General features: G+C 37.0%; 1 protein-coding gene across 1 annotated transcript in view; it reads left to right on the top strand.

The window, feature by feature from the left end:
• Positions 1-7,135: 7,135 nt before the first annotated feature.
• Positions 7,136-27,707, top strand: part of daam2 (dishevelled associated activator of morphogenesis 2) — a 79,370-nt gene continuing 58,798 nt past the window's right edge. The window contains exons 1-2 of the mRNA XM_056476466.1: positions 7,136-7,391; positions 25,730-25,961. Coding sequence (XP_056332441.1) covers positions 25,785-25,961 — 177 coding nt within the window. The 5' untranslated portion in view covers positions 7,136-7,391; positions 25,730-25,784. The remainder of the gene's footprint in view (positions 7,392-25,729; positions 25,962-27,707) is intronic.

The following is a 27,707-nucleotide window of genomic DNA, read 5'->3' as shown; positions in this document are numbered from 1 at the left end:
CACGTTTAGTCAACTCCATTACTTTTATGTATCGTGGTCGCTACGCAACCAGCGACGTAGGACAGGTCATCCTCTTGTTGTGACGTAACGCAAAGCGGCTTCCGAGTCCAAGCGCCTGTATGGGGAGACGCCACAAATGATAATAATAAACGTTTACAAAGAAAAAACTAATATTTTTTTCAATTCAAATGAGTAGCGGCTTGGACACGGACATGGTATTTCATAAGTCATCGTTACGTCACGACCTAACAAGCGGATAGACGTGCAAGACGCCCCGTTTGCCACTGAATGGTACGTCAACGCTGCCGCCATCTTGCTCCGGTCAACCATCGCCGTGAGTAAATGCATTGTGCACTTTTTGGAGCTGTTTAAATAGGCATTAAAATTTACAATCATTAGATTTTACAGGTAATACTTATTTATGACTGTACAGTTAATGGGACGTATTTCACTGTCATGTTCATTAAACCACAAAGGTTCCCTTTTCCTGATGTGTGGTGATTTATCATCCTGCTAATAACTTAGTTAAGCCTAAAACAGCTACAAAGCATCAGCTCTGCACCAAACAGAAACAGAATGCCAATATTTGAACCAGCTAATAGCTAATGTTTTAAACTGCCTAACATTTGGGGATGTAACGATTATAGATTTTGGTTGTATGATTATAGTCTGAAGAATAATCATGGTTTCACGGTTAACAACATTATTATGCATTTATTAAATTCAAAACACTACTAGTTTAGAAAATCACAAGGAAACTGCTTATATTTTAATGTGTTGTTTATTGCTGCTCAGTAACCAAATAATAAAGCACAAAATCTTAATAAAAAACTTGATTTAAACATGAGGGATTATTTTACTATGAAAATAAACGACGGAACAATGAATAAATAAATAAAAATAAGAATAAAAAATAGTATTTGTCTAATGTTAATTTAAGCTTCATATTAGCTAATAATTTTAATTAATTGTTGTTATCATCTGCGTTCATACATACATAATCATTTTAATAATTTGTAGTATTTCGTCTAACGTATCTTTTGTTTACATTGCACTGAAAGCCAGGCACAACTCTCACTACTACAGCGTGCGGAAAAGACGCAATATGTCAACAGCTTGCTGCTATAGTTAATCCAATGTGCGTGCGTATTGGCATAACTTTGTTTAGTTGCAGCAGCTTTTTTCCGTGCAACAGAATTGCGCCATTGAGAAGCCTTTAATGAATAAAAGCGGGGTTAATAGTGAAATCGTCTAATCATTGCATCCCTATTAACAATTTCAGTGCATTGTACAAAAGGCCTTTTCTACAAACATATCCAAATGTTTTCGGCTGCTCACGCCACTTGCTTAATGTTGTTTGGCGCTACGGACCGTTCCTTCTGCCAGGCCGTTTGACTGTTGGAATTCTAGACTGCTGGTGACATGGATAAAGTCCCACTGTTTGGCAAAGTCTTTAAACTGTTGACTTGTTTAACGCATGGAATTATCAGAAATGAGTGTATGTGGTGTGTCATGCACAGAGAAATGTCTTTTCTCTCCATTCAAACATATCCATTGCCAGAGTAGACCAAGGCAAGTCTGGAACTGGATACAACATTCTGTTGCTGTGGCTTTGTGCTATTACAGACTGAGAATGCAAGTTCTGTGGTAATATCAGCCATCTTGGTTGGCCAGAAGATTATACTTCTTGCTCTGTGCTTGGTAGCATCCAGACCAGGGTGACCTATGTGATCTATTTTGATATATTTATTATTAGGAATGGCTGTTTTGTGGTCTTGCATAACAATTCCATATTCCCTGGCTAGTTCATCACTGAAGGGAAAGTATGGTTACACAGTAGGACTCACAATAGGCTGTCTTCTTTGCTTGGCCAACCTAGTTGAAAAGTGCTAAGATACTGTAGCACTCATCATCAGCTGTCCTCAGCTGGAATTAGGAGGTTTGTCAAGGTGCAGCTGTCATGCAGCGAGGAGTTTGCATCTTTAATAATCTATGACAGTTTGCGTTCATTGAACAGTAAGAAAGATTAATAAATCCATATGAAACCGTCCCTAAAAAGTCACATCTCGTCTTCAGTTTCAGGCTCAGGCGCGCTTTGCACTTACACTACAAGCGTACTGCGCCAAAGCCCTAGTGAACCGTGCTCTGGCACACCTCTTCCAACCAGGCCAGGGACGGCCAAGTGAATCGTGCCTGAGCCTGATTCAGAGCACTCACGCTTCTCAAACGATCCGGGAAACGGGACTGGGCACTGTTCGGATGGCATAGTGTGAGTACTCCCTTACTGTAGAGTGTCCTATGCTTGTCGCTGTATGTGGGCAGAGTAATCCCAGCTAGCAAAATTCATGTATCAGATCTGGGCCAAAATAAAGCCATAGCAATATCACATATCAGCCAGAATTCAACCAAATGAACCAGAACTGACCCTATTCTGGGCCACAGTTTGCTTTTATTCTGGCCCAGATCTGGCCTACACCTTACACTTGCTGGGTGTGGCAAAGTACAAAAATCCAAGCATGCATTGCAGTATGAATACATTCTATAGCTTATTGATGCTACAGTTTTCATTATTTGCTTTTGATTCTGCTGTTTATGTTGACGTTGTTGATTTTATCACTTTTAGTATCATGTTTGTGAGTTTTGTTCAGTTTGTTAATTGTCACCGTTGTTGAGGTTACGCTGACTATTGATGTCTCTGTGAGCAGGAGTTGAACCATAGAAATTCTTCAGCTCAAAAACCTTCATAATGTGGCATGTGCAAGCATGTTATTACGGTACTTCTAATAATGGATTAAAGATTGGTTACCATCAATGAATTATATTATTTCATCACAGGTTGTGTCTCACTTAATTTTATTGTTTGTTTGGTTTTTTTACTTGCTTGTTTGCTGTAATGATTAAACTTTTCAAGCAAAGTTCTTAAAAGTTACAGCAGCGCAAAAGAAAATTTATATTAAGAGGTTTAGGGCTATGAGCCCAACTAAAGCAAACACTTTTCTGCATGATGGTGACTTTAGTCTATGTGGCCCACATATGTTTTAAGATAACTGGGCCACATTTGCCATATATTCTCTGGGCCACTTTAGGCTCACAGCCACATTAGCTAAAGCTAACTGTGCCGAATATTCGCCAAAAGTGGTCCATGTATCTGGACCGCATTTTCCATATCTTTTCTGGGCCACTTTTTTGCAAACTGTGGCCCACATTTGTCCTCCATCATTTGGGCCAATTGATCCTTTTCCACATGGGCCACATTAGGCTCACATTCAGATTACATTTTGCCATGGGTGCCAAATCTTTGCTTTAAATGGCCCATATATGTATTGGAATCTTTGGTCCCCCTTTGGCATTGTACAAATGGGCCCCTTCAGGCTCACATTCATTTTGTCTGGGCCGAAGGAAGACCACCAGTGCCGCATAACTGCCTAAAGTGGCCCACATTCGTATGCTATCTGGGATACACAAGGGTGAAGGGTGAAGAGACTGGAAGAGTGCTGTTGTTTGCAGAATATCGCATGACTATCAGCCAATCAGATTCAAGAACCAGACAGAACTGTTGCATAAACCTAATTATAAAAGTTTATAACCTTTACCTTGCCAGTTTTAATAGTTGTCTAGCTAATTGATTATCAAAATAATCATTAGTTACAGCCCTAACAAGCAGTAGCCTTTGTCTTCAATAGCAGGAATAAGATACTATGGAAGTTAATGCTTACCAGTTTCCAATATTCTTCATAATATCTACTTAGAAGTAAGAAACACTAATAGATTCGGAACAATTGGACGGTGGGTTATTTGTCTTTTCTTTTTGTTTTGAGCTATCCTTTTAGATTAACCTTTAATTTGTTGTGTCCAAATGAGCAACTGAAGATGAATGTCATGTCTCTCTTTTTTTAATCAATTTTGAAAATAATTTGTTTTTTAGATTCATAGTTTGTTAGGAAATTAAATGTTATGAAACAGTTCTCAAAATGTAGTTGCATGACATGTGTCTCGTAAGCCTACAGTGGTTTAGGACATGCCTTGCCTCATGGGGCCAAATCTTCCCTAACTGCTGTTTACTTCTCTGAATAAACACGATCTGTTATCTACATACAGGAAGTGTAGAGGTAAACAAAGTGTTTGGGTAGGAAAGGAACATAAATGATCTTCTAAAGAGTAGACCATGTTTCTCTATGATTTATTTGCGAGTGTGTGTTAAAAATCTAACCCAAATTACCAGGAAAAAAAGAAGAAGAAAAAACTATGCCTTTTAATTTACCTTTTTGATTTGTGGTGTCAACATGCCTCTGCCTGGTCACTTCTCATTTAACAAGGGGGTCCTAAACACAAAATAAAATATAACAAAACCGCCAAACAAGACATACACACACACACACAAATAAACAAAACAGAAGACATGCTCAGCAATACCTTACTCCAAAATGAAATTACAAAGTAGGCAGCACGATCGCCTCACAGCAAGAAGGTCGCTGGTTCGAGCCCCGGTTGGGTTAGTTCAGCCTGATCTCACGAGAAAACGAAAGTATTTTACGTTTTGACAGTTTAGTGGCTAATTCGTACGAATTCGTACGAGTTCAGTCGTACGAAATGGTACGATTTTAAAAAGGAGGCGTGGCACCTAACCCCACCCCTAAACCCAACCGTCATTGGAGGATGAGCAAATCGTACTAAATTGTACGAATTAGATCGTACGAATTCGTACGAATTAGCCACTAAAAAAAAGTTACGAATTGCCGTGAGATTGTGTTGGTTAGTTGGCATTTCTGTGTGGAGCTTGCATGTTCTCCCCATTTTTGCGTGGGTTTTATCCGAGTGCTTTGGTGTCCCCCACACTCCAAAGACATTCGCTATAGGTGAATTGAATAAGCTAAATTGACCGTAGTGTATGTGTGTGAGTGCAAGAGTGTATAGGTGTTTCCCAGTGTTGGGTTGCGGCTGGAAGGGCATCCGCTGTGTAAAACATATGCCGGATTAGTAGGTGGTTCACTCTGCTGTGGCGTCCCTTGATTATTAAAGGGACTAAGCCAAAAAGATGATGAATGGATGAATTATTTATGATGATTTTCAAGAAAGACAAAGTACATGCGGGAGATTTATCAATAAAACAAAAGCACAAACTGGGATTAAATGTTTTTGAGATGTTGGTGTGTGATTGCCATCTGTATTAGACATACATTTCTAAATTGTGTATATGTATCGAGCGGTCATTTTTAAAAAAGGTTTCATTTAGATTTGTGGCACTGCGTAAGTTTGCCTTTACTTAAGTGCTATTAAATGATATAATATAAACACACACATGTACTTTAGCTGAAGCCTGAATTTCAGAAAATCTGGGTATTCTCACAGATGTGAGCACATCCTAGCATATCCTGTTGAAGAGTTTAACTGTTTATGGGTGTGGCTCTTAGAACATTTGAATGACTCAATAATGCCAGCAGGGGTCACTCATACGTCATGACAAAAAAAAATGTAATAGTTAACTTAACTGAATTACTTTATTATCTAATACAGTGCTTCTCAATTTTTTTTCACCAAGTACCACCTGAGAAAAAAATGGTCTCTCCAAGTAGCACCATAATGGCCAGTATTGAAATACAGTGGCGTAGCAGGCCTAATTAAGCAGCTACAGTTCTGCGGTTTAAGAATTCATAATTTAAGAAGTCAGAATTATTAGCCCCCCTTTGAATTTATTTTTCTTTTTTAAATATTTCCTAAATGATGTTTAACAGAGCAAAGAAATGTTCACAGTATGTCTGATAATATTTTTTCTTCTGGAGAAAGTCTTGTTTGTTTTATTTCGGCTTGAGTAAAAGCATTTTTTAATATTTTTTTTAACATTTTAAGGTCAAAATTATTAGCTCCTTTAAGCTATATATTTTTTCGACTGTCTACAGAACAAACATCGTTATACAATAACTTGCCTAATTACCTTAACCTGCCTAGTTAACCTAATTAACCTAGTTAAGCCTTTAAATGTCACTTTAAGCTGTATAGAAGTGTCTTAAAAAATATCTAGTTAAATATTTACTGTCATCATGGCAAAGATAAAATAAATCAGTTATTAGAGACGAGTTATTAAAACTATTATGTTTAGAAATGTGCTGAAAAAAATTTTCACTCCGTTAAACAGAAATTGGGGGGAAAAATAAATAGGGGGGCTAATAATTCAAGAGGGCTAATAATTCTGACTTAAACTGTATGTATATATATATATATATATATATATATATATATATATATATATATATATATATATATATATATATATATATATATATTATTGACACTTCATTGTGAATTAAAGGCAGCTTTTGACAAAACAGCAACGAGTGCAAATACACACACACACACACACACACACACACACACACACACACACACACACACACACACACACACACACTCCCACCATAAAACTCTATTGTCCAACTCTATTAAACAAAAACATTCATTCATTCATTTTCCCATTATTCATCAGAGGTCGCCACAGTGGAATGAACCGCCAACTTACTCAGCATATGTTTTACACAGTGCATGCCCTTCTGCATGCCTTTGGACTGTGGGGAAAGCCGGCGCACTTGGAGGAAACCCATGCCAACACGGGGAGAACATGCAAACTCCAGAGAGAAATACCATCTGACCCTACTGTGACTCGAACCAGTGACCTTCTTGCTGTGAGGTGACAGTGCTAACCACTGAGCCACCATGTTGCCCACAAAAACATAATATTATTATTTTATCATAATATAAAAAATAAAGTGACACTTGTAGTCCCAGTTAATTAAGTTAAAGTTAAGTTAAATTGTTCATATATTTTATCGAATGCTTTTTTTTGCACTGAAAAAGTGACATATGCAAGTGATTTACTTGCAGCGTGGAGGTTTGATTTATGTACTAAGGATGTAGAATGAACTTCATATGAAGGAGGCTGAATCACTCAGAAGCTAAGAGGATTTCAGCCCTTCTCATGCTGCTCTCTCGCTAGTTTTGTTTCTACTTTTCATGATGGTCTACAGATACACACAAGCATGCTGTCATGCGCTAAGCCCGGATTCCAGAGAAGGGGTATGGGAGGAGAGAGGGAGAGAGAAAAAGAGCAAGCAATGTGAGAGAGGGAGGGAGCAATGTCAACAGCTTCGATTCCAGCACAGTCAGCTGAAAAGCAGGCTCTGGCGCAGTAGCTCTCAGGCCACTCTGACTTGGAAATACTGTTTTGATATACTCTACATACTTAAGGCACAGATGCAACAGCGGTTTAACCAAAAGTAAACGGAGAAGTGCATCTGGGATGTCATGGATGAACAGATTTGATGGGCACTAGGACATATTCTGGCTGAGAGTGAATAAGGGAAGGATGATTTATCCGAAAGGGTTGGTCTTTGAAGTGGGTAAGTGCTTGCTTACTTCCAGGACATTAAGCGCTCATATTTAATACATCAAATACAGTTTATATTAAGCAGGATTGCATGAGTTTAAATGCCAGATCTAAACTGTGTGTTAAGACAGATGACTGACTAACATGCCCATATTTGGTCTGGGGAAGTTGGCATGTTGAAAAATGAAGCATGGAATGATTATTTTAGAATGATGTAAAGCTCCTGTACATAATATTGGGACATGATGTTTTCTACTGGTTTCTGACTACTGGTGTCTGTTCCATGTAACCAAATTCCCTTGAAATCATTAAGAGTGTATGGACAAAGATAACATTTAGCCAGAGAAAGGTTGTATAAGCATACTGTACATAACTACTGTACCTTGACATCAGTTAAGTGCTGCCTCTCGCATTAATGTTGCCATTGCTCTCAATCATAAGTTACTAGTCTTGGCAGAAAAGTCATGTAATTGTTTTTCAACCATGCACTTAGCTTATACTTCCACATATTTTATGATTTACATCATCCTGAGTAGAAGTACATTAGGTGTCACGTGAAATTAATCTCATACCGTAACTCTTTTCTTTTTGTCATATTTCCTAAAGTGTACATCAAATATTAGTAGGATTTAACAGCAAAGTCTGGTTGCAGACTGAAGCAGGTTTGAGTTTGGGGTGCGTTTCCCAAACATCGACGTAACTCGCGGCTGAACTATCATAGTACGATGCATCGCTTGGGAAAAGAACGAGTGTTTCCCAAAACCTGTAGTTTCTCTGTCGCAGATCCATCCTTTGAACCACGTTAGTTACAATGTAAAACGCCCATAATGGTGCTCTAAACAGGGTGGAATAACAACTTCTTTAGAGGAGAACCCCATCATTTATTTGTGCAACTTAGATTGTTTTACATGCACACGCATTTAAAATAAAATCAGATATTAGTTTTGGTAAAAACATGCACTTGTTTTCCATATTAATTAAATATATGTAAATGGCACATATGTTTGCTTTACAAATATTATTGAGAGCTTTACATATTCTATTCTAAAACATAAAATCACTTACAAAAGCTAACACGTATTCTAAAATCATATAGAAAATATATAAATGAATAATGAGGCTATTTATTTAAAAATGAAATTTATTATTTATGATTTATTAGGAAATGAAAAAAAATCCTACTCTAATAATAATATTAATGATGATGATGATGATAATGATTAAGTAGGATATTGTTTATTTATTAAAAAATAAAATAATTAAAAGTCTACTTTTACAATTTGACACATGTAAACCACTGCAGAAATGTTCTAACCAACAGGCCCATGTCATATACAGTACAGATACTTAATAAATAACCTACTATAAATTAAAAGCATTAATGGATGCTGTGTTTTCTGTTTCCACAAGCTTTGGAGACGTAACATAAATTCCGCTATTATATAATAGCTCACCTATTGACCTTATTCTTCAATGCGGAAGTGCGCGCGTTTTTGCGATTGTTTTCGAACTTCCGATTCAGTTGCTTATGGGAGAAATGACTAGGAATAATAAACGGCAGAAAACGGTCAAACTGCTTACTCTACAAACAAGTGTTTGCATTACAATACAGACAAAGTAGAATACTATAATAAGAAAATATCAGTTTGCAACACCAAGCAGCAAAACGAGCTGTTTTTAACGTCTAAAAATGAATGGAAGTGAATGAGAGCGGAAGTCTCGAGCCAAAATGATTCAAATGGCTGCGCCCGCTCGTACGCGGAGAATAAGGTGAATAGCTTTCGTCATGAGCCACGGCTGTGTTCAAAATGACATCAATGTTTTCATGCACTGCCAAGGGAGCACAACTGTAAACAAGGTCGCTAAAACTGAACTGTAAAAATACTTTAAAAGCAAGTTACACCTAAGAGAGATGACTTTAATGCTTTTTTATTTTAAATCATTCCAAGTTTAAATGTTAGAATGTTCTAAATCAGGGGTCGGGAACCTTTTTTCAGCAAAGAGCCATTTTTGATTTTTTTTTTGGCAAATGCATTTTTTAAAGAGCCATTGGGAGTATGGCTCTTTAAAAATGCATCACATGACAAACAAGTCCATGTATTTGGAAAGGATAATTTATATATATTTTTTTCTTTTCACCATCAACACTCATGAATGTTGTTTGAATTTATGTGCGCAAGGTTACTATAGAAATGTAAGTTGCAGATTTATTTATTGGCCCTTTATTGGTGTCTGATTGAAGTTAATCCACAGCGCTGCACATGCGAATTGGTTGAAATGTCCATTTGTTTTTATCCATTTTGCTGTAAAAATATACAATAAAAAGGTCATTTTAATTGTATTTTCAATGGGAAAATAATTTTTTATGACAGTTTTAATTTTTAATTGAAGGGAGACAGCTGGAGAGCCACATGTTCTAAATGAATAGGGCATAGGGGGGATAAGTGGGAATAGAACACAGCCAGAAACTATGTTTTTAACTACACTTCCAGAGGAAGTTGCGAATGTTTGTTTGAACGATGGATTCGGGAAACGGCAAATCAACAAACAATGTTTGTAATTACGGAACTTGCATCCTAAATGATAGTTTGGGAAACGCACCCCTGGTCAGTACCTTAATGTGAGATTACCGGTTGCTGTCAAGCAGGTATTAGTGAGGCAGGCAGTAGGTGCTTACCTCGTGGTCTATGTGGGGACCTAATGCCCCATTATAGTGACAGGGACACTATACACTTATGCCGAGTTCAGACTGCATGATTTTCAAAGTAGTCGTGTCACGGATGTTTTCACACTGCATGACTATCTGGGTATAGCGTTCTGTCGGTGCTGTGTTTACACTGCAGGATGGATCGACGACATTCACATGGCATGACTTTACAATAGGAAGAATCGGACAACTTTGTCCAATCTACGTCTCACAACCAAACAAACGGGAGAAGTGACATGGAAACAATACAAGGTCACGTAATATATCTTTCGTTATTAACTACATAATGGAAAAAAAGGCTTTAGCTTTAGAAAATGTCCTCATTTTGCTCACCTGGCTTTGAAGTTAGCAATTTCTCCTCAACTTTTTTACTTTTTGACCCGGTTGTGGTATTACTCAGATGACACGTCAAACAGACACGGGTGCTCCAGTCAAAGTTCCACTACTTTTAACTTGTCCCCCAGCCTCTCGCTGGCTTGCAGATACCCATACTAGTAGATACTGCTCTCTCGTTGGCTGTAGGTGATCGTTGATGTTATTTTCAATTAGAACACATTTCACACGGCATGATTTGAATCGCCGACAGCTCCAGATATTTAGCACGCCAAATATCTCACGGGTGTCAGCGACTCATCTGCGATTCTCTCAGATCGCATCTTTGATAGTTCATGCTGTGTGATTGTCACTCACGTGAACGAGCACCGATTTACTTGTTATTTCAGGCATTTGTCTCCGATTTCTCAAAACATGTCGGCGAGTCAAAATCTGGGCTAAAATCATGCAGTCTGAACTCAGCATTAGATGCACACTGGTGGAAAAGAGGAGAGATGTTCTCATAGGATTATACAGTGATTTTGTGTAAAGAAATACATGCTATATAAATGCATTTATTAATTCTTTATTTTTAGCCATCTGACTTAAATGAGGTAGGAATTAACTCTAAATGGCCGCTGCTATGTTTTGGTAATGCAGTGTCAGATGTGGATTCAATTTTTTGTCACATCTGTTAAAATACAGTATTGGTTCAACATACAGTATTGGTTCTTTAGCATTTTGTTGTTCCATATTTCCACTTTTTATGTAAACATTAGCTTGCTTGAGGTATTTGATCATTTTGTTTGTGCCTTACATCTTGCTGTGATTGGTATTATTAAAAATGCACTCAAGAAGTTGAAATTATTGCTATATTGTCAGTCTATCTAATTGTATCCTTTGCTTAATTTATTTATATTGTTTATACAAAATTGAAATAAAAGTTAAATAGTTTCATGTTGCAAACAGGAATAATATGAAGAATAAACAGCACTGTCATTGATCACATATTAGACGTTATAATTAATAGAGTTACATACATATTAATACATTACTTTCAGATCTATGCGTTTCTATAAGTGAAGTTTATTTATGAACTAATTTTGAGAGGATCACGTGCTTATGATTGCTTGCAGCTGGTCCCGCATTATTCAATTTATGATTCACCAATCAGACGACTCCTAAGCCACTAAGTTCCATATAACAGCCATCTTCATTTTGAAGAATCCCCCCTTCCACCCCTACTCCTCTTTTTTTTCCTAGATGGGTGGCACGGTGGCCCAGCACTGTTGCCTCACAGCAAGAATGTCGCTGGTTCTAGTCCTTAACAACCCAGCTGACGTTTCTGTGTGGAGTTTACACGTTCTCCCCGTGCTCACATGGGTTTCTCGCAGGTTCCCCGGTTTCCTCCAACCATCCAAAAACACGCAACTTAAGTTAATTGACTAATCCAAATCAGCAACATAGACATGCTCCTAGTAAGTAGTTATCTCTTAAGAGCAATCACTATCTGTTCATTAGCTACTACAGCAGGGGAGTTCTCGAGATCTACCTGAGCTCAAACTCCCCTTTTGCCCTGCAAAAGGGAGGGAGCCCCGCGCTCGAGGATCTCATGAGCTCAGGGCTCTTTCCCGGGACAGCATGCCAAATAAGATTCATAATCAGTCATCAGCTAAGTGTGAACTCTTGAAAGATCAGTTTGCATAATGATTTTTTAAACATCTAACATTGTGACCCAGAGAATTATTTTTATTATAGTGACCCAGCTTTAGCATCTCTCCTTCACTTTAAAATGGTTCCTAAATTATTCATTCATTCATTTTTTTCGGCTTATTCCCTTTATCAATCAGGGGTCACCACAGCGGAATGAACCGCCAACTTATCCAGCATATATTTTACCCAGCAGATGCCCTTCCAAGCGCAACCCATCACTGGGAAACACCTATACACTCTTGCATTCACATACATACACTATGGCCAATCTCGTTCATTAATTCATTTTCTTTTCGGCTTAGTCCCTTTTATTAATCAGGGGTCGCCACAGCAAAATGAACCACCAACTTATCCAGCACATGTTTTATGCAGGGGATGCCCTTCCAGCCGCAACCCATCTCTGGGAAACATCCATGCATATTGACTCACACTCATACACTACGGACAATTTATCCTTCCCAATTCACCTGTACCGCATGTCTTTGGACTGTGGGGGAAACCCACGCCAACACAGGGAGAACAAACTCCACACAGAAGTGCCAACTGAGCCAGCAGGGGCTTGAACCAGCGACCTTTTTGCTGTGAGGCGATTGGGCTACCCGCTGCGCCACCGTGATGCCGGTTCTTAAATTAATGTTAGCTAATGCATTACTGACATGAAAAAACAATAAACAATACATTTATTACAGAATTTATTGATCTTGTTAATGTCATTGAAATAGTTCATCAAAATAATGCTGTTCACCGTTAGTTCATGATGATTTCACAGTAAATTAAGGTTAATAAGCTCAGGTTTGGATTTTAATTACTCATGCTGAACTATTATTAATACAATTGGTAACATTGGCTCTATATATAGATAACATTTTATCTTAATAATATGCTAAGATACATTAATATTAACAATTTTTGAAGTGTTAAGCTGAGGTCACACTGTACTTTTCACCCCATAGACTTCCATTCTTATGTATGCGAATGCGGCAGACTGGAAATGCTAGCTTGATGTGTGTTGAGTTTCGCAGTTTGCTGCATTGGAAATTTTGGTGAACTCTGACCTGAGAAATCACATCACGTGATTGCGTGAGACGAATAGAAGATCAAAACGTGACCTCTCTGTACAGAAATTTTAAATATGGAGCAATCTCTCGCTTCACCAACGTCTAATCATATTGTTTTATACCACCCCTTTTCGCAGCATTATATTACAGAATTTTGCATGCGCGACCGAGCCTTTTTTCTTATTGCTCCAATAATGTGACAATGGGTGGTCAATAATGAAATAGCCGTTGATCTGTGTTGGGCTAATGTATTCATCTCTATTACATTATACAAACCCAGAAACATTCAGAACTCCTTGGGGTAAACTCTTATATCACATATCAAACAACCTGCCAATAGTAGTTTAAAATTCATATTCCAGAAATATGGTTCTGTGTTCAGCTTTCAGAGATATAAGGACTGTTGAGTTTGGTGCAGGACTGGGGAATCAGATTTTATATTTCAAGGCTCTTTAGTTGTTCAAGACAGGAAAATACAAGTCATAACGCTAAGAGTTTGTTTGCTTAGCTTTAGTCTCTTCAGCTGCAGTGCGTTAGGAGTGCAAGGGATCATGCAAGCAGAGAGAGCTGTTTTGATTGGCTGTATTTTTAGGTCAGTGCAGATACACATTTCCTGTTGTTTCGCTCCTGGTTGAATTTGACAAATAGGCAAGTAGTGGAGATCAAATGTCTGATCGCTACCCTTGGATGTATCTGAAGAAGCCCTGTCAGCTGTTGTGAGTGACAATGCTTTGGTTCTATTTCCAGAGCTGCTGTATGCGCAAGTATTTCAATTATGTGTTAAACATATTGTATTATTTATGGTGCTTGTCTTTAGGCAAAAATAAGTATCATTATGCTCCATACATCAACATCAAGTCTGGACAATCTATTCACGTGTAACTATTCCCACAGTTTTTTAGGCCCTTGAGAGAGGTCAGATTGTGGAGGTTATAGTGTAGTGGTGTGCTATGACTTTTCTAAGTTGGGGGTTTATTGTCTATTGACTTAACATGGGGGCAAATTTTGATATATTATAGCACCACAGGAGAAATATGTAGAAACATGGGGCTTACCATTTGAAAAATGTTGGACCCTGCAAGGGGACAAAAGTTGTACCCCTGGGGCTAGTTGCATTAGCAGTGTATAAAAATATTTAAAATAATAATAATAATAATAATAATAATAATAATATAGCCTAGTTGTGACATACTAAGAGATACTAAGTTAAACCTAACTCTGTTTTCCAGCTAAATATTTTCTGCAGCCTCTGCCCATGTATATCTTTGCATAGAAATGTCAGGTATGAGGGTGGACTCATTTGACTTGAACAACCAATCACAGTCAAGTATCTCATTGAACACTCTGTAACCAATTTTTAAGCTCCTTAACCACAAGCTCCATATACTTCCATTCAAAGACATCAAAAGGCAAATCTATGGATAGGATGCAAAAATCTGCAATAGCATGTCATGTTATCATTTGGGACAATTTTACTGAGATGTATACAAAATTAGTCATTAAACAATCCACTTTCTGTTCCTTCAAAACAGCTGACCTGTCTGATGAAGACTTCATCAAACCATCATCTCTATGCTCTCTAACCAAAAATTCCCAAAGAAAGCTGTGCCAAGTTTGTGGCATCATATTCAAAAAGACTTGAGGCTGTAATTGCTGCCAAAGGTTCATCAACAAAGTATTGAGCAAACGCTTTGAATACGTATGTACATGTGTTTTTTATTTTTAATAAATTTGCAACAATTTCAAAAATCTTTTTTTTCACATTGTCATTATGGGGTATTGTGTGTAAAATTTTAAGGAATTAAATTAAATGAATCCATTTTGGTATAAGGCTGTAACATAAAAAAATGTTTACGATACAATCTGGGTTAGCACTCGGACATCCCTTTCAGACAGCTTCCTCCTGCATCCACAGTTACACAAATGCAAATAACACATTTGAAATTAACTCTGGACCTTTTACCTCGTCATTGTAATTGGGATAATGAGGGAATAACACAAGTGGGGTCCCTTAACAAGTGGGAGGCACAAATGCAAACGGTTGTAATTCCTACACCGTTCACCTGATTTGGATGTAAATACCCTCAAATTAAAGTTGACAGTCTGCAGTTAAATCACATATTGTTTGTTTCATTTCAAATCCATTGTGTTGATGCATCGAGGCAAAAATGTAAAAATTGTGTTGATGTGCCTAACTGTAGGTTTCAGAAATTAGGTTAATTATTCCTGTAATGATTCTAAGTATACCTTGTCTGAGATTTTTCTGAAAACAAAATAAAGCTACATAGTTGGTATGTGGCTTACGGTATATATAGTTTTATATACTCATTTATTAATATAGAAATGTGCATTGTAATTATATTCAGCAGTTTTCATGTGTTTGTTGCCTCATTACAAACGCAACAAATTTCACAATATTAGCCTTAAAATAGCAAAAGATACATTTAAAGAGACCTTATGCCTCTTTGGGTTGGCAAAAATATGGGTATATTTGCATTTTGCATTCTGATGTGCTGTGCAGAGATGGCAGGCTGAGAAGAACTGCTTATTAAGGCTCATCACACAGTGAATGTAAAGTACCACACCACATCTTAAACTTCTAAACATTGTTGTCTATGAGTGTGCTAGCAACCTTAATCTTCACACACGAGTGTGTGCAGCCATTGGAACCTCATTGACTCTACTTCTGGTCTCATTCACTTCCATTCATTTTTAGTCATAAAAAACAGATTTTGATATTTTGTATATATATATATATATATATATATATATATATATATATATATATATATATATATATATATATACACACATATATCATAACCTAACTTGTTTTTATCATAAACACTTGTTTGTAGAGCATGTAGTTTGACAGTTTTCTGCGGTTTGTTATTCAAAGTCATTTCTCTCACAGGCAACTGAATTGGACATTATAAAACAAGCACAGGAACAAGTGCACTTAACGCATTGTAGAATAAGGTCAATATACACACCAGCTGTGTCGCTTAGCAATGTAAAGAAAACTATGCAAAAACATGGCATGGTGGGCGTTTATTCAATAGTCTTTGGTTTTAGTCTTCCTGCATATCAATGGTAATATAAGCTTAAACTTAAAATTAAAAGGGGGGGGGGGGGGGGGGGGTGATCAAATGCATATTAATGACTCAGTAATGTAGTAGTCTGTGTTTTGTTGAGATTGGCCTGATTATCATTGGGAATTTACACTCAGATGATTTACATGAGATCAAGGAAAGAATGGTACATTGGTACAAAAGTACATTTTCCTAAAAAATAATTGCTATAATGCAAGAAATAGAAAAACTCTTGTTTCACTAATGATAATCAAAAAGCTGTGTAAAAATGCTGATGGGAGAACATTTGATATTAATCATACTTTTCAGTATGATCCCTATTTCATACTTTTCAGCCATCTTGAAATAACTGGCCCATGTGCTCTTTCCCAGCAGGCAAACATCATCATAAGATGTTAATATTAGGTTAGATTTAGGTCATGATGTGAGGTGACCAAATATCAATGTCTAGTCAGCGTCTAAGGACAACTTTATTTTGACGTCCAGTAACAACGTCAAATTACGTTGATATTTGGTTGGTTTTAGGTTGTGTTGGAAAGTGACCAAAATCCAACATCTGATGGATGTCATAGTGGTAACATCCACACAACGTCAAGGTGTAACGTGATTAGATGTTGATATTTGGTTCATTTTAGGTTGGACGTTGGACATTGACGTCGGCCTGACGTTGGGTTCTGATGTCAACGCGATTTTCATTTCCAAACAAAATCCAACGTCGCCACAACATTGGAATACAACGTCAATATGACGTCATGTTGACGTCCTGTGCCTCCAAGGTTCACTCAAAATTAAACTTTAATATTTTAACAATTTTGTGGACACATCAGTTTCCTGATTTATATTATTATAATATTATTATTATATAATATTAAACATGAATATTCAGGAAATAATTTGTTTCGTCTTGTAAAAAATCTTTTAGAGTGATTAATTTGTTTTTTATTAAAAAATAATTATGTTAATATGTTTAAAATTACAACAACACATTCAGACTTAGACTATAATGAAAATTTCTGTAGAAAATACAGCAAAATCAAAAAATGTGTTGAAAATACACATTGTGGTTGGTAGACATCATACTTGTCTTTATTTTTATGCTTTTTATAGTACTAAATGACTATTTAAATATATATATATATACTATTTTATATATATATATATATATATATATATATATATATATATATATATATATATATATATATATATATATATATATATATATATATATGCTAAGTGCCATGTTTTTTAATGGTTTTTGTGTGCCAACCATGGCATTTCAACCGATGAAGCATGTTTATGTCCATAGGCACTGGTTTGAGGCACTGTGATCATGTTTCTCTCACAGTGACATATGGGTAATGACCTATATGCTATAATGGAATGTTGTCTAACAACTAACCAATAACTCTGGTTATAAATAGTAGCCACATATCAGTCAAATGATCTATTTGTGGAAGTCTCAGCAACCGTAATGTCCGCTTGGGGAAAAGTGGCACAGTAATACTTTCTACCTCATGCACTCATCTTGTAAATAATTGTAAATAATGCAGATTCTTGCACACTGACTTTAAGTAGTTTGTTTCTTTTAAAATATAAAGCAGATACATCCGTTTGGAACAATAAGGATCTGTAAAAGACTTCTGGATAATTTTGGATTCAGTAAAATTCAGGATTCAGTACAAATCCATCTGATTTAGTTTAGGTTGATTAGTTTGCTCCATCATCTTTGGTTAATTTACCGTTTAGTTTAGCTTTAGTTAGTTTAGCCTTTGACTTAATTTGTTACAAGTTAACAAATTCCATTTTTATAAAAATAACTTTCAGTGCTTTGAATACAGCAATCCACTATGTTTTAAATTCAAGATACAGCACAACATATTTAGAATTTAGTATTTTGCTATGGGATACCACACTCTCAGAAATAAAGGTACAGGAGCTGTCACTAGGGTAGTACCTTTTCAAAAGATACATATTTGTACCCAAAGGGTCCACAGTGGTACCTCGAAGGTGCATATCAGTGTCCAAATGTACCTAAAAAGTAGCTTTGAGGTACCATTATGGACCCTTCAGGTACAAATATGTACCTTTTAAAAAGGTACTGCCCCAGTGACAGCTCCTGTACCTTTATTTCTGAGAGTAAATGAGTAAATTCATTAGTTGAGTCAAATCACAGTTATTTTATTGTGCTTTATGCACTGAACTTTCATCAGTTTAGTTGCCATATTCCATTTAGGACAGACTTACAATTTTTCATTGGAACATATTTAATAAAGATACTAATTAATTAATTTGATTAATTAATTGGGGGTGCTTTTTTAAGCTAAAAAAAGGTTTATTGTTAAACAACAGTACGCATTCATTGAATACACTGTAATTTCCATCACATTCATTCCTGTTTCCTACATGATTTATCCATGGATGAAAAAATCTATGTTGGTTGGTTGATTCAGAATCACTGATTCAGTTTCTGTCAGACAGACTATGTCTACACCTTCATTTCTCATTAAATGTATCAAAACCCGTCAAATAACTTAATACAGCTTCATAAATATCATCTATGGTACAAACTGAAGTTGCTGTTAAAATGTCGATAAGTGTCAACACTCTCTTAAATACATTTATTAAAGTGGAATGAACATTTTTAATTTCATTGTGCTTTCCAGAATGTATTATCGAACATTGACCTCAAATTCCTAGGTAAATTTAGCTTCACAATTTATGTTCCTGTTAAAGGGAGTCACGATGGTGCAGTGAGTATAGCACGATAGCAAGAAGGTGGCTGGTTCAAGTCCAGGCTGGGCCAGTTGGCGTTTCTGTGTGGAGTTTGCTTGTTCTCCCTGTGTTCACGTGGGTTTCCTCCAAGTGCTCCGATTTCCCCCATAGTGTAAAGACATGCGATATAGGTGAATTGAATAAGCTAAATTGGCCATAGTGTTTGTGTGTTAATGCAAGAGTGTATGGGTGTTTCCCAGTGTGGGGATGTGGCTGGAAGGGCATCCGCTGCGTAAAACATGTGCTGGATAAGTTGGCAGTTCATTTAGCTGTGGTGACCCCTAATTAATAAAGGGACTAAGCCGAAAAGAAAATTAATGAATAAAAGAATTTTCCTGTTAAGGCGTCACGGTGATGCAGTGGGTAGCATAATCGCCTCACAGCAAGAAGGTCGCTGGTTCGAGCCCCAGCTGAGTCAGTTGGCATTTCTGTGTGGAGGTTGGGAGTTTGCATGTACGTTCATGTGGGTTTCCTCCGGGTGCTCCGTTTTTTTTCCCCACAAGTCCAAAGACAGGCAGTATAGGTAAATTGAATCAGCTAAATTGTCCGTAGTGTATGTGTGTGAATGAGTGTGTATGGATGTTTCCCAGTGTTGGGTTACAGCTGGAAGGGCATCCGCTGGGTAAAACACATGCTGGATAATTAATAAAGGGACTAAGCCGAGGAGAAAATGAATGAATGAATGAATGAATGAATGAATGAATGAATGAATGAATATTCCTGTTAAGGCACATCATTTGAAGTTAATATTATGTATTATATATTACATGAATATGAAGGATTCTCTCATTGTTTTGCTACAGGGAAGAAAAGCTGAAAACAGCTTGAGATAGACATGTTGATCACACAAGCAAGAAGAAATAATTCTGGAAACAGAAACTAGTTGAGCAGTGTGCGTGAGAGAGAAACACCCCTCCCTTTCTCCACCACTGACCTACTTCCAGAAGCACATAAGATGAAATGATGTGGTCGTGGTCTGAATGAGAAATGCCCTCACCCCCTGTCTGTCTCTCTTTATACACCACTGCTCTTTGAATCTAAAATCAGACTCTGCAGTATGTCTACAAACCTGTTCCTGCACTTATATTAGTACAGTTTTCAGTCTAATTAATTAAACCACTGTAACTTCATATTTAGGGGTTCTACCCAAGTTTAATTAATTAAACCACTGTAACTTCATATTTAGGGGTTCTACCCAAGTTTAATTAATTAAACCACTGTAACTTCATATTTAGGGGTTCTACCCAAGTTTAATTAATTAAACCACCGTAACTTCATATTTAGGGGTTCTACCCAAGTTTAATTAATTAAACCACTGTAACTTCCTAGGGGTTATACCCAAGTTTAATTAATTAGACCACCGTAACTTCATATTTAGGGGTTCTACCCAAGTTTAATTAATTAAACCCCTGTAACTTCATATTTACGGGTTCTACCCAAGTTTAATTAATTAAACCCCTGTAACTTCATATTTACGGGTTCTACCCAAGTTTAATTAATTAGACCACCGTAACTTCATATTTAGGGGTTCTACCCAAGTTTAATTAATTAGACCACCGTAACTTCATATTTAGGGGTTCTACCCAAGTTTAATTAATTAGACCACCGTAACTTCATATTTAGGGGTTCTACCCAAGTTTAATTAATTAGACCACCGTAACTTCATATTTAGGGGTTCTACCCAATTTTAATTAATTAAACCACTGTAACTTCATATTTACGGGTTCTACCCAAGTCTAATTAATTAAACCACCGTAACTTCATATTTACGGGTTCTACCCAAGTTTAATTAATTAAACCACCGTAACTTCATATTTAGGGGTTCTACCCAAGTTTAATTAATTAGACCACCGTAACTTCATATTTAGGGGTTCTACCCAAGTTTAATTAATTAGACCACCGTAACTTCATATTTAGGGGTTCTACCCAAGTTTAATTAATTAGACCACCGTAACTTCATATTTAGGGGTTCTACCCAAGTTTAATTAATTAGACCACCGTAACTTCATATTTAGGGGTTCTACCCAATTTTAATTAATTAAACCACCGTAACTTCATATTTAGGGGTTCTACCCAATTTTAATTAATTAAACCACTGTAACTTCATATTTACGGGTTCTACCCAAGTTTAATTAATTAGACCACTGTAATTTTATATTTCGGGGTTCTACCCAAGTTTAATTAATTAGACCACCGTAACTTCATATTTAGGGGTTCTACCCAAGTTTAATTAATTAAACCACTGTAACTTCATATTTAGGGGTTTTACCCAAGTTTAATTAATTAGACCACCGTAACTTCATATTTAGAGGTTCTACCCAATTTTAATTAATTAAACCACTGTAACTTCATATTTAGGGGTTCTACCCAATTTTAATTAATTAAACCATTGTAACTTCATATTTAGGGGTTCTACCCAATTTTAATTAATTAAACCACTGTAACTTCATATTTACGGGTTCTACCCAAGTCTAATTAATTAAACCACCGTAACTTCATATTTACGGGTTCTACCCAAGTTTAATTAATTAAACCACTGTAACTTTATATTTAGGGGTTCTACCCAAGTTTAATTAATTAGACCACCGTAACTTCATATTTAGGGGTTTTACCCAAGTTTAATTAATTAGACCACCGTAACTTCATATTTAGAGGTTCTACCCAATTTTAATTAATTAAACCATTGTAACTTCATATTTAGGGGTTCTACCCAATTTTAATTAATTAAACCATTGTAACTTCATATTTAGGGGTTCTACCCAATTTTAATTAATTAAACCATTGTAACTTCATATTTAGGGGTTCTACCCAATTTTAATTAATTTAACCATTGTAACTTCATATTTAGGGGTTCTACCCAAGTTTAATTAATTAAACCACTGTAACTTCATATTTAGGGGTTCTACCCAATTTTAATTAATTAAACCACCGTAACTTCATATTTAGGGGTTCTACCCAAGGTAATAATTAATTTGTGTACACACAATAATGTGTAGGAAGACTGTGCCAAGAGGTGGCAAAAGATTGCTATCTCTTATTTTCCAAGACACCTTTTTTTTGATAGACTTATTTTAAACCTATTGTTTGGTATCTACTGCATCTGAACCTCATAATATAAATGTTGTTAAATTAGATCCTGATGTGATCTTGATTATAAGACTCTGATTGGTGTTTGTTTATTAAGGAAATGAGTCTTAATCAAGTAAAATGGAAGTAACAATATTTGATATTTAACAAATGTTTGGAAACATATGTGTGAAACAGTATTCAGACTGCTTCTTTTAATTATTCAAATGAAAGCCTTCATAAAAAATGGACCACTGCTCTATTCTTAGATACAGCAGTAGAAGCTTATTTATGAGCTGTACATGCAAACTGCATTAAAAATGAATGCAGAAGCTTTAAAACAGCTGTTAATGGCTATTTGAATGTTCATTTGAATGGCAATTTGAATTAATGATCTTTAGGGTAGCTGACTATATGTTCCTTAAGTCTGATAACCACAATGAAGGTGGGCTTAGATTAATTTTTTAATCTAGATTAATCTCACTGTAATCTTGCAATTAATCTTGATTAATCTAGATTTAAATGGCTCATTTGAATTCTGCCAAAGACATTCAGAATATGTGTGCTACCCAAATAATGACTAAAAGTAAGTCTTTGAGAACGGGTTTGTCAAGCCAGGTGGCGCATTAGACCAGGGGCTTATCTCCTGTTTCCAAAATGCATCACAAACTGCTTGAGAAACTTTTCTACTATGATAATTGGTGATGAAAATACATGATGTTCAATAAGATGTGCTTGTGTTTACTAAATCTTTATTCAGTTAAACATCAATGTTGAACTGTAGGCCTACATAAGCTCGAAAAAGCGATTTTTGATGACCTTAATCAGACTAGATTCGTAACTGAACTAAACAGAAATGGAATAAAGACGTGAAGTATACATATATTAGTGGCATTATTGAAGTAAACACCGCAATCAAACTATTACCACAAACTATTAGACTTTTCACACACGTGGCAAGATCCACACACGTGGCTGTCAGTAAAGGACCACACACACATACACACACACACACACCCATCGCGAATGCGGAAAATTTTTCTCTCCATTTGGCGTGCGATATTAAATTCCATAACACTCTCACCAGTTCTTACTCCTTATTTGCGTCTAATACCCCAGTTTGTCACGGGGGCATGAATGAAATGTTCATGAGTGAATGTGAAACTGCCAAACTGCAGTTAAAGTCATCCAAAATTACAGGAAACTCTAACATGAAAGCACTTCACATAAACACCTTAATTATATTATTGTCTATTAAGGCAAATAACTAGATTACAGACATCCATGTAAGTGTAGTCAGTAGTGTCATCGAAGTAATTGAAAGACCCAGAAGGGCATCCTGCTGATTTGATTGAGAAAGGCACTTTTTTGTCAGACTTTCATTTACCGTCATTCATTTTAAAAAGCACCCGGTCCATTTTATTTGTATATGTTTTACTCGAACGCATAAACTCTACAGGTGCCTGATTGTTCGATGTGGAGCTAACATTCAGATTCACTCTAGTGAACTGCATCCATGTTAGCACGTCACGTTTGATGTGGTAATTTCACAGTAGGAATACACACAGGTTCGAAGACTCGTTCTCGCCACCTACAGTGCAATTCGGCCAGCTATACATCCACGCTAAAATATCAAGGTAAAAGTCATTATAGCTTGCGTAGAATAGACCCAGCTCTCAACCCAATTTTGAGAATAGATTAACGGCGATATTTTTTTATCGCCCTATAAGAGTCTCGCATTAACGCAGCACGTTTACGCCGATAACAGCCCACCACTAATTTAATAATATTATATTTTATATTGTATTTTCTTTCCCTTAGATATCATTAGATAGGACAAAGCTTATGCAAAACACAAGCTTAGCTAAATATGAACAAAATATATGCGATACAAAGAAGGAATATGTTATCTTTAGCTATTTACTTTAGTTAAAACTATCAGGTTTAGGACGTGGCTGGGACGAGAATCAGCACCTCAAAGTCCGAGGCCATGGTGCTCCACTGGAAAAAGGTGCTTTGCCATCTCCAGGTTGGAGGAAAATCCTTACCCCAGGTGGAGGAGTTCAAGTATCTTGGGGTTTTGTTTACGAGGGAGGGAAGGATGGATCGTGAGATTGACAGGTGGATTGGTGCAGTGGCAGCAGTATTGCGGTCAATATACTGGTTCGTTGTGGTGAAGAAGGAGCTGAGGCGAAAGGCAAAGCTCTCGATTTACCGGTCAATCTACGTTTCTACTCTCACCAATGGTTATGAGCTTTGGGTCAAAACCGAAAGGACAAGATCTCAGAAACAAGCAGCCGAAATTAGTTTCCTTTGCAGGGTGGCAGGGCGCACCCTTATAGATAGGGTGAGGAGCTCTGTCACCCGAGTGGAACTCGGAGTAGAGCCGCTGCTCCTCCACATCGAGAGAAGTCAGCTGAAGTGGCTCAGGCATCTGTTTTTGATGCCTCCTGGATGCCTATAGGGAGGTATTCCAGGCATGTCCCACTGAGAGAAAGACCCAGGACACGCTGGAGGGACTATGTCTCTCGGCTGGCCTGGGAACGCCTCAGGATCCCCCCGTAGGAGCTGAAGGAAGTGGCCGGGGAGAGGGAAGTTTGGAATTTTCTCTAAAGACTGCTGTCCCCCCGACCTGGCCCCGGATAAGTGGACAAAAATGACATGACACAAATCTGCCAGATAACCCTGGAACTCCCAAAATCCATACATGATTTTAAGTCAATAATATGTTGATATTTACAGTTATTTGAGAAATGGTATGAAATAACCAAAGGCTAAGAGCTTTATTTTCTTGTCACAAACATTTGGTGAGCTTATTAGATAAAACTACACTGAAAAAAATATTCATTGCATTTACTACGTTTAAAGGTAAGTGGTTGCACACAATTTAAATGAGCTGAATTTAATCAAACAAATTAAGTTGAATGTTACTAAATTAAATTTAATTGGTTTAAATTCAGCTCATATAAATTGTTTGCTGCAATTTTCTAAAAATTGACTTGTGAGAGTCTAGAAACAGTGAGTTGTTTTCCCCTATAGTGTTTTCTCCATTCCCGGTGTGTGTGATGGTCACTTTCTCTCCTTATGGCAATTATTCATGCCCACCCCTCAATTTCCTTTTCTTTTGCAATTGGTGAACATTGTAGCCTGAAAACAGAGAGGTCTTTGTAACGCCTTGGGTGCTATGCCAGCACATCCAGGGAGGTGCCAGGAGGTTCCATTCTCTATGCCCACATGGACCAAAGACGCATTGGAGAGTGATGAGCGTGGTCGCTTGTCAGAGGGCCAGCTCCTTCATGGCCACTCCATACAGCTGAAGGATTACAGCCTCTAGAACAATAAGCTCTATCTGTCATTAATGTTCCAATTCTGAAGCTGAGCAAGCCGGCTGCTGTGAAACTGGTTTAAGATTCAACATCAATGATGTACTTTAATACAGGAAATAACACCAGGCAGAATGTACTTCTTTTTTCCCATTTAATTGCAGAAATACGGCTCTAAACATAACGCTTTAGCCTTGGTTCGTTTTTTGATGTTCTCTCAATATTTTCCAATGCATTTGAACACATTTTCTTTGCTATCTAACTGCAATTTATATTGTCTTTAAAAAATGTTTTCTTTCTTTCAGATCATGCCCCCTAGATAGCAAAGTCTTTGCCTTTCTGGCTGTCGGCCCCTCATTAATGGAGAGGATGCCTCCCCGGAAGCGCACCCAGCCCACATTGGGAATCCTGTGCTGCTTTAAAAGTGGTGAACCCCCTGAGATCAACCTGAAAGACAGTGTGCCGCTGCAGCTTCTGGAGTTCAGTGCCCCCATGCCCCCAGAGGAAGAACTGCATGCTCGATTCTCTGAGTTGGTGGTTAGTATCTTGCAGGCTTTTCTAGTGATAATGATTTAAATGCGTTTGCTTACATCTACATTCATTCAAGAAATCTTTAATGTAAAAATCTGAGATGCAGACCTGGTGCAGCTGCAAGCTGAACTGCATGCAATGATTTTAATATGTACACCTAAACCAGGGGTGGGCAAACTCGGTCCTGGAGGGCCAGTGTCCTGCACAGTTTAGCTCCAACCCTGATTAAACACACCTGCCTATAGATAATTAGTGATCTTGTAGACACTGATTAGGATGTTCAGGTGTGTTTGATTAGAGTTGAAGCTAAACTATGCAGGACACCGGCCCTCCAGGACCGAGTTTGCCCACCCCTGACCTAAACCTACCCTCACACTAGCTCCATTTAGTGCATTGTGTCTGACATTGCATGTCTGAACCTGCATGCCTCAGCTTGCATATGCAAGTCTGCATCCAGATAGTATTAAAAATTCACCACAAGTGACTCTACCCAAACAACATTACATGAAATAAATTAGCTAGAAATTACTAGAAAAATACTATAGATTATATCTGTAACATTTAGCTACATAGCTTCTCATAGCCAATGAGTAGGCCCACACGAAATCTGCGCGCGCAGAATTCCGCAGATTTCCGCATTGATTCTGTTTATTTACTTATGTAAATTTAGATTTATTCAGTTTTTAAATTAATTACAGTAATATTATTGACTAATATGAAAATATTCATGTGATTTATTTACAATACAGTTTGTAAAGTAAGATTTTCTGTCTTTTAGTAGATATATTATATGAGAGACTTGCTTTGTTTACCAAATAAAGTGGATCCAATTGGATCTGCATTGTAAACATTAAATACAAGTTAAAAAGGTATTACTTTTTATTTCATATATATTAAGGTTTTAGTTATGGTACTCAAATCTGCAGATTTTTAACACAATTCTGCGCAGAAATAGTGTCCGCAGATTCCATCTGGCCCTACCAATGAGTTTCAGAAACACGGTTACAACAGCCAGAGAAGCATTAAGATAAAAGAGGAAAGGTTCAACTAAAGAAGCCTCTGATCTCCATGACAGTGAGGTCAAATGAAACATTTTCATAAAAAATAGAAACCTCTGTCAAACTTTACTCAAAAGTCAAACTTTAATCAGTGATGCCAGTAATGCTGTTTGTGGAGTTGTTTAATCCTCTGTTTTAATCCAGTTAATTTGGTGTGAGGCTGTTGCTGTATAGTTTTATTTCTTAAGCTGCGGTCACCCACCACTTTTCTCCCCATAGACTTAATGGAAATGCAAGCTCGTGCCTGCGAAAACGCATCACATGACTGCGTGAGACCAATCGAGGGTCAAAACAAGACCTCTTGGACAGAAATTTAAAATATGGACCAATAGCTCGCTTTTTGTTAAATGTCTAATCATCGTTTTTAATCCCGTCCCTTTTCGCAGTGTTGTACTACAGACTTTCGCAAGCTCAAACTTTACAGTCCTTAATAAGCAGTGGTGGAAAGATTACTGAAAAATCATACTCAAGTAAAAGTACCATTACTTGCCTAAAAATGTAGTGCAGTTAGAGTAAAAGTATCTGTTGTAAATATTGCTCAAAGTATGAGTAAAAAGTAGCCATTTTAAAAGTACTCAAGAGTAGTGAGTAGTGAGTTTTACCCTGTAAAAAGCTGATGCATTTACATGTAATTTGTCCATGTGTGTGTAAACGTAACATTCTGTAGTGCATTTAGTTATTGCCCATCAGGCAC

This window comes from Danio aesculapii, chromosome 17 (genome assembly GCF_903798145.1).
Source record: "Danio aesculapii chromosome 17, fDanAes4.1, whole genome shotgun sequence".
NCBI lineage: Eukaryota > Metazoa > Chordata > Actinopteri > Cypriniformes > Danionidae > Danio > Danio aesculapii.
The sequence above is the reverse complement of the archived record's forward strand: the minus strand, read 5'-3'. Positions and strand labels throughout refer to the sequence as shown.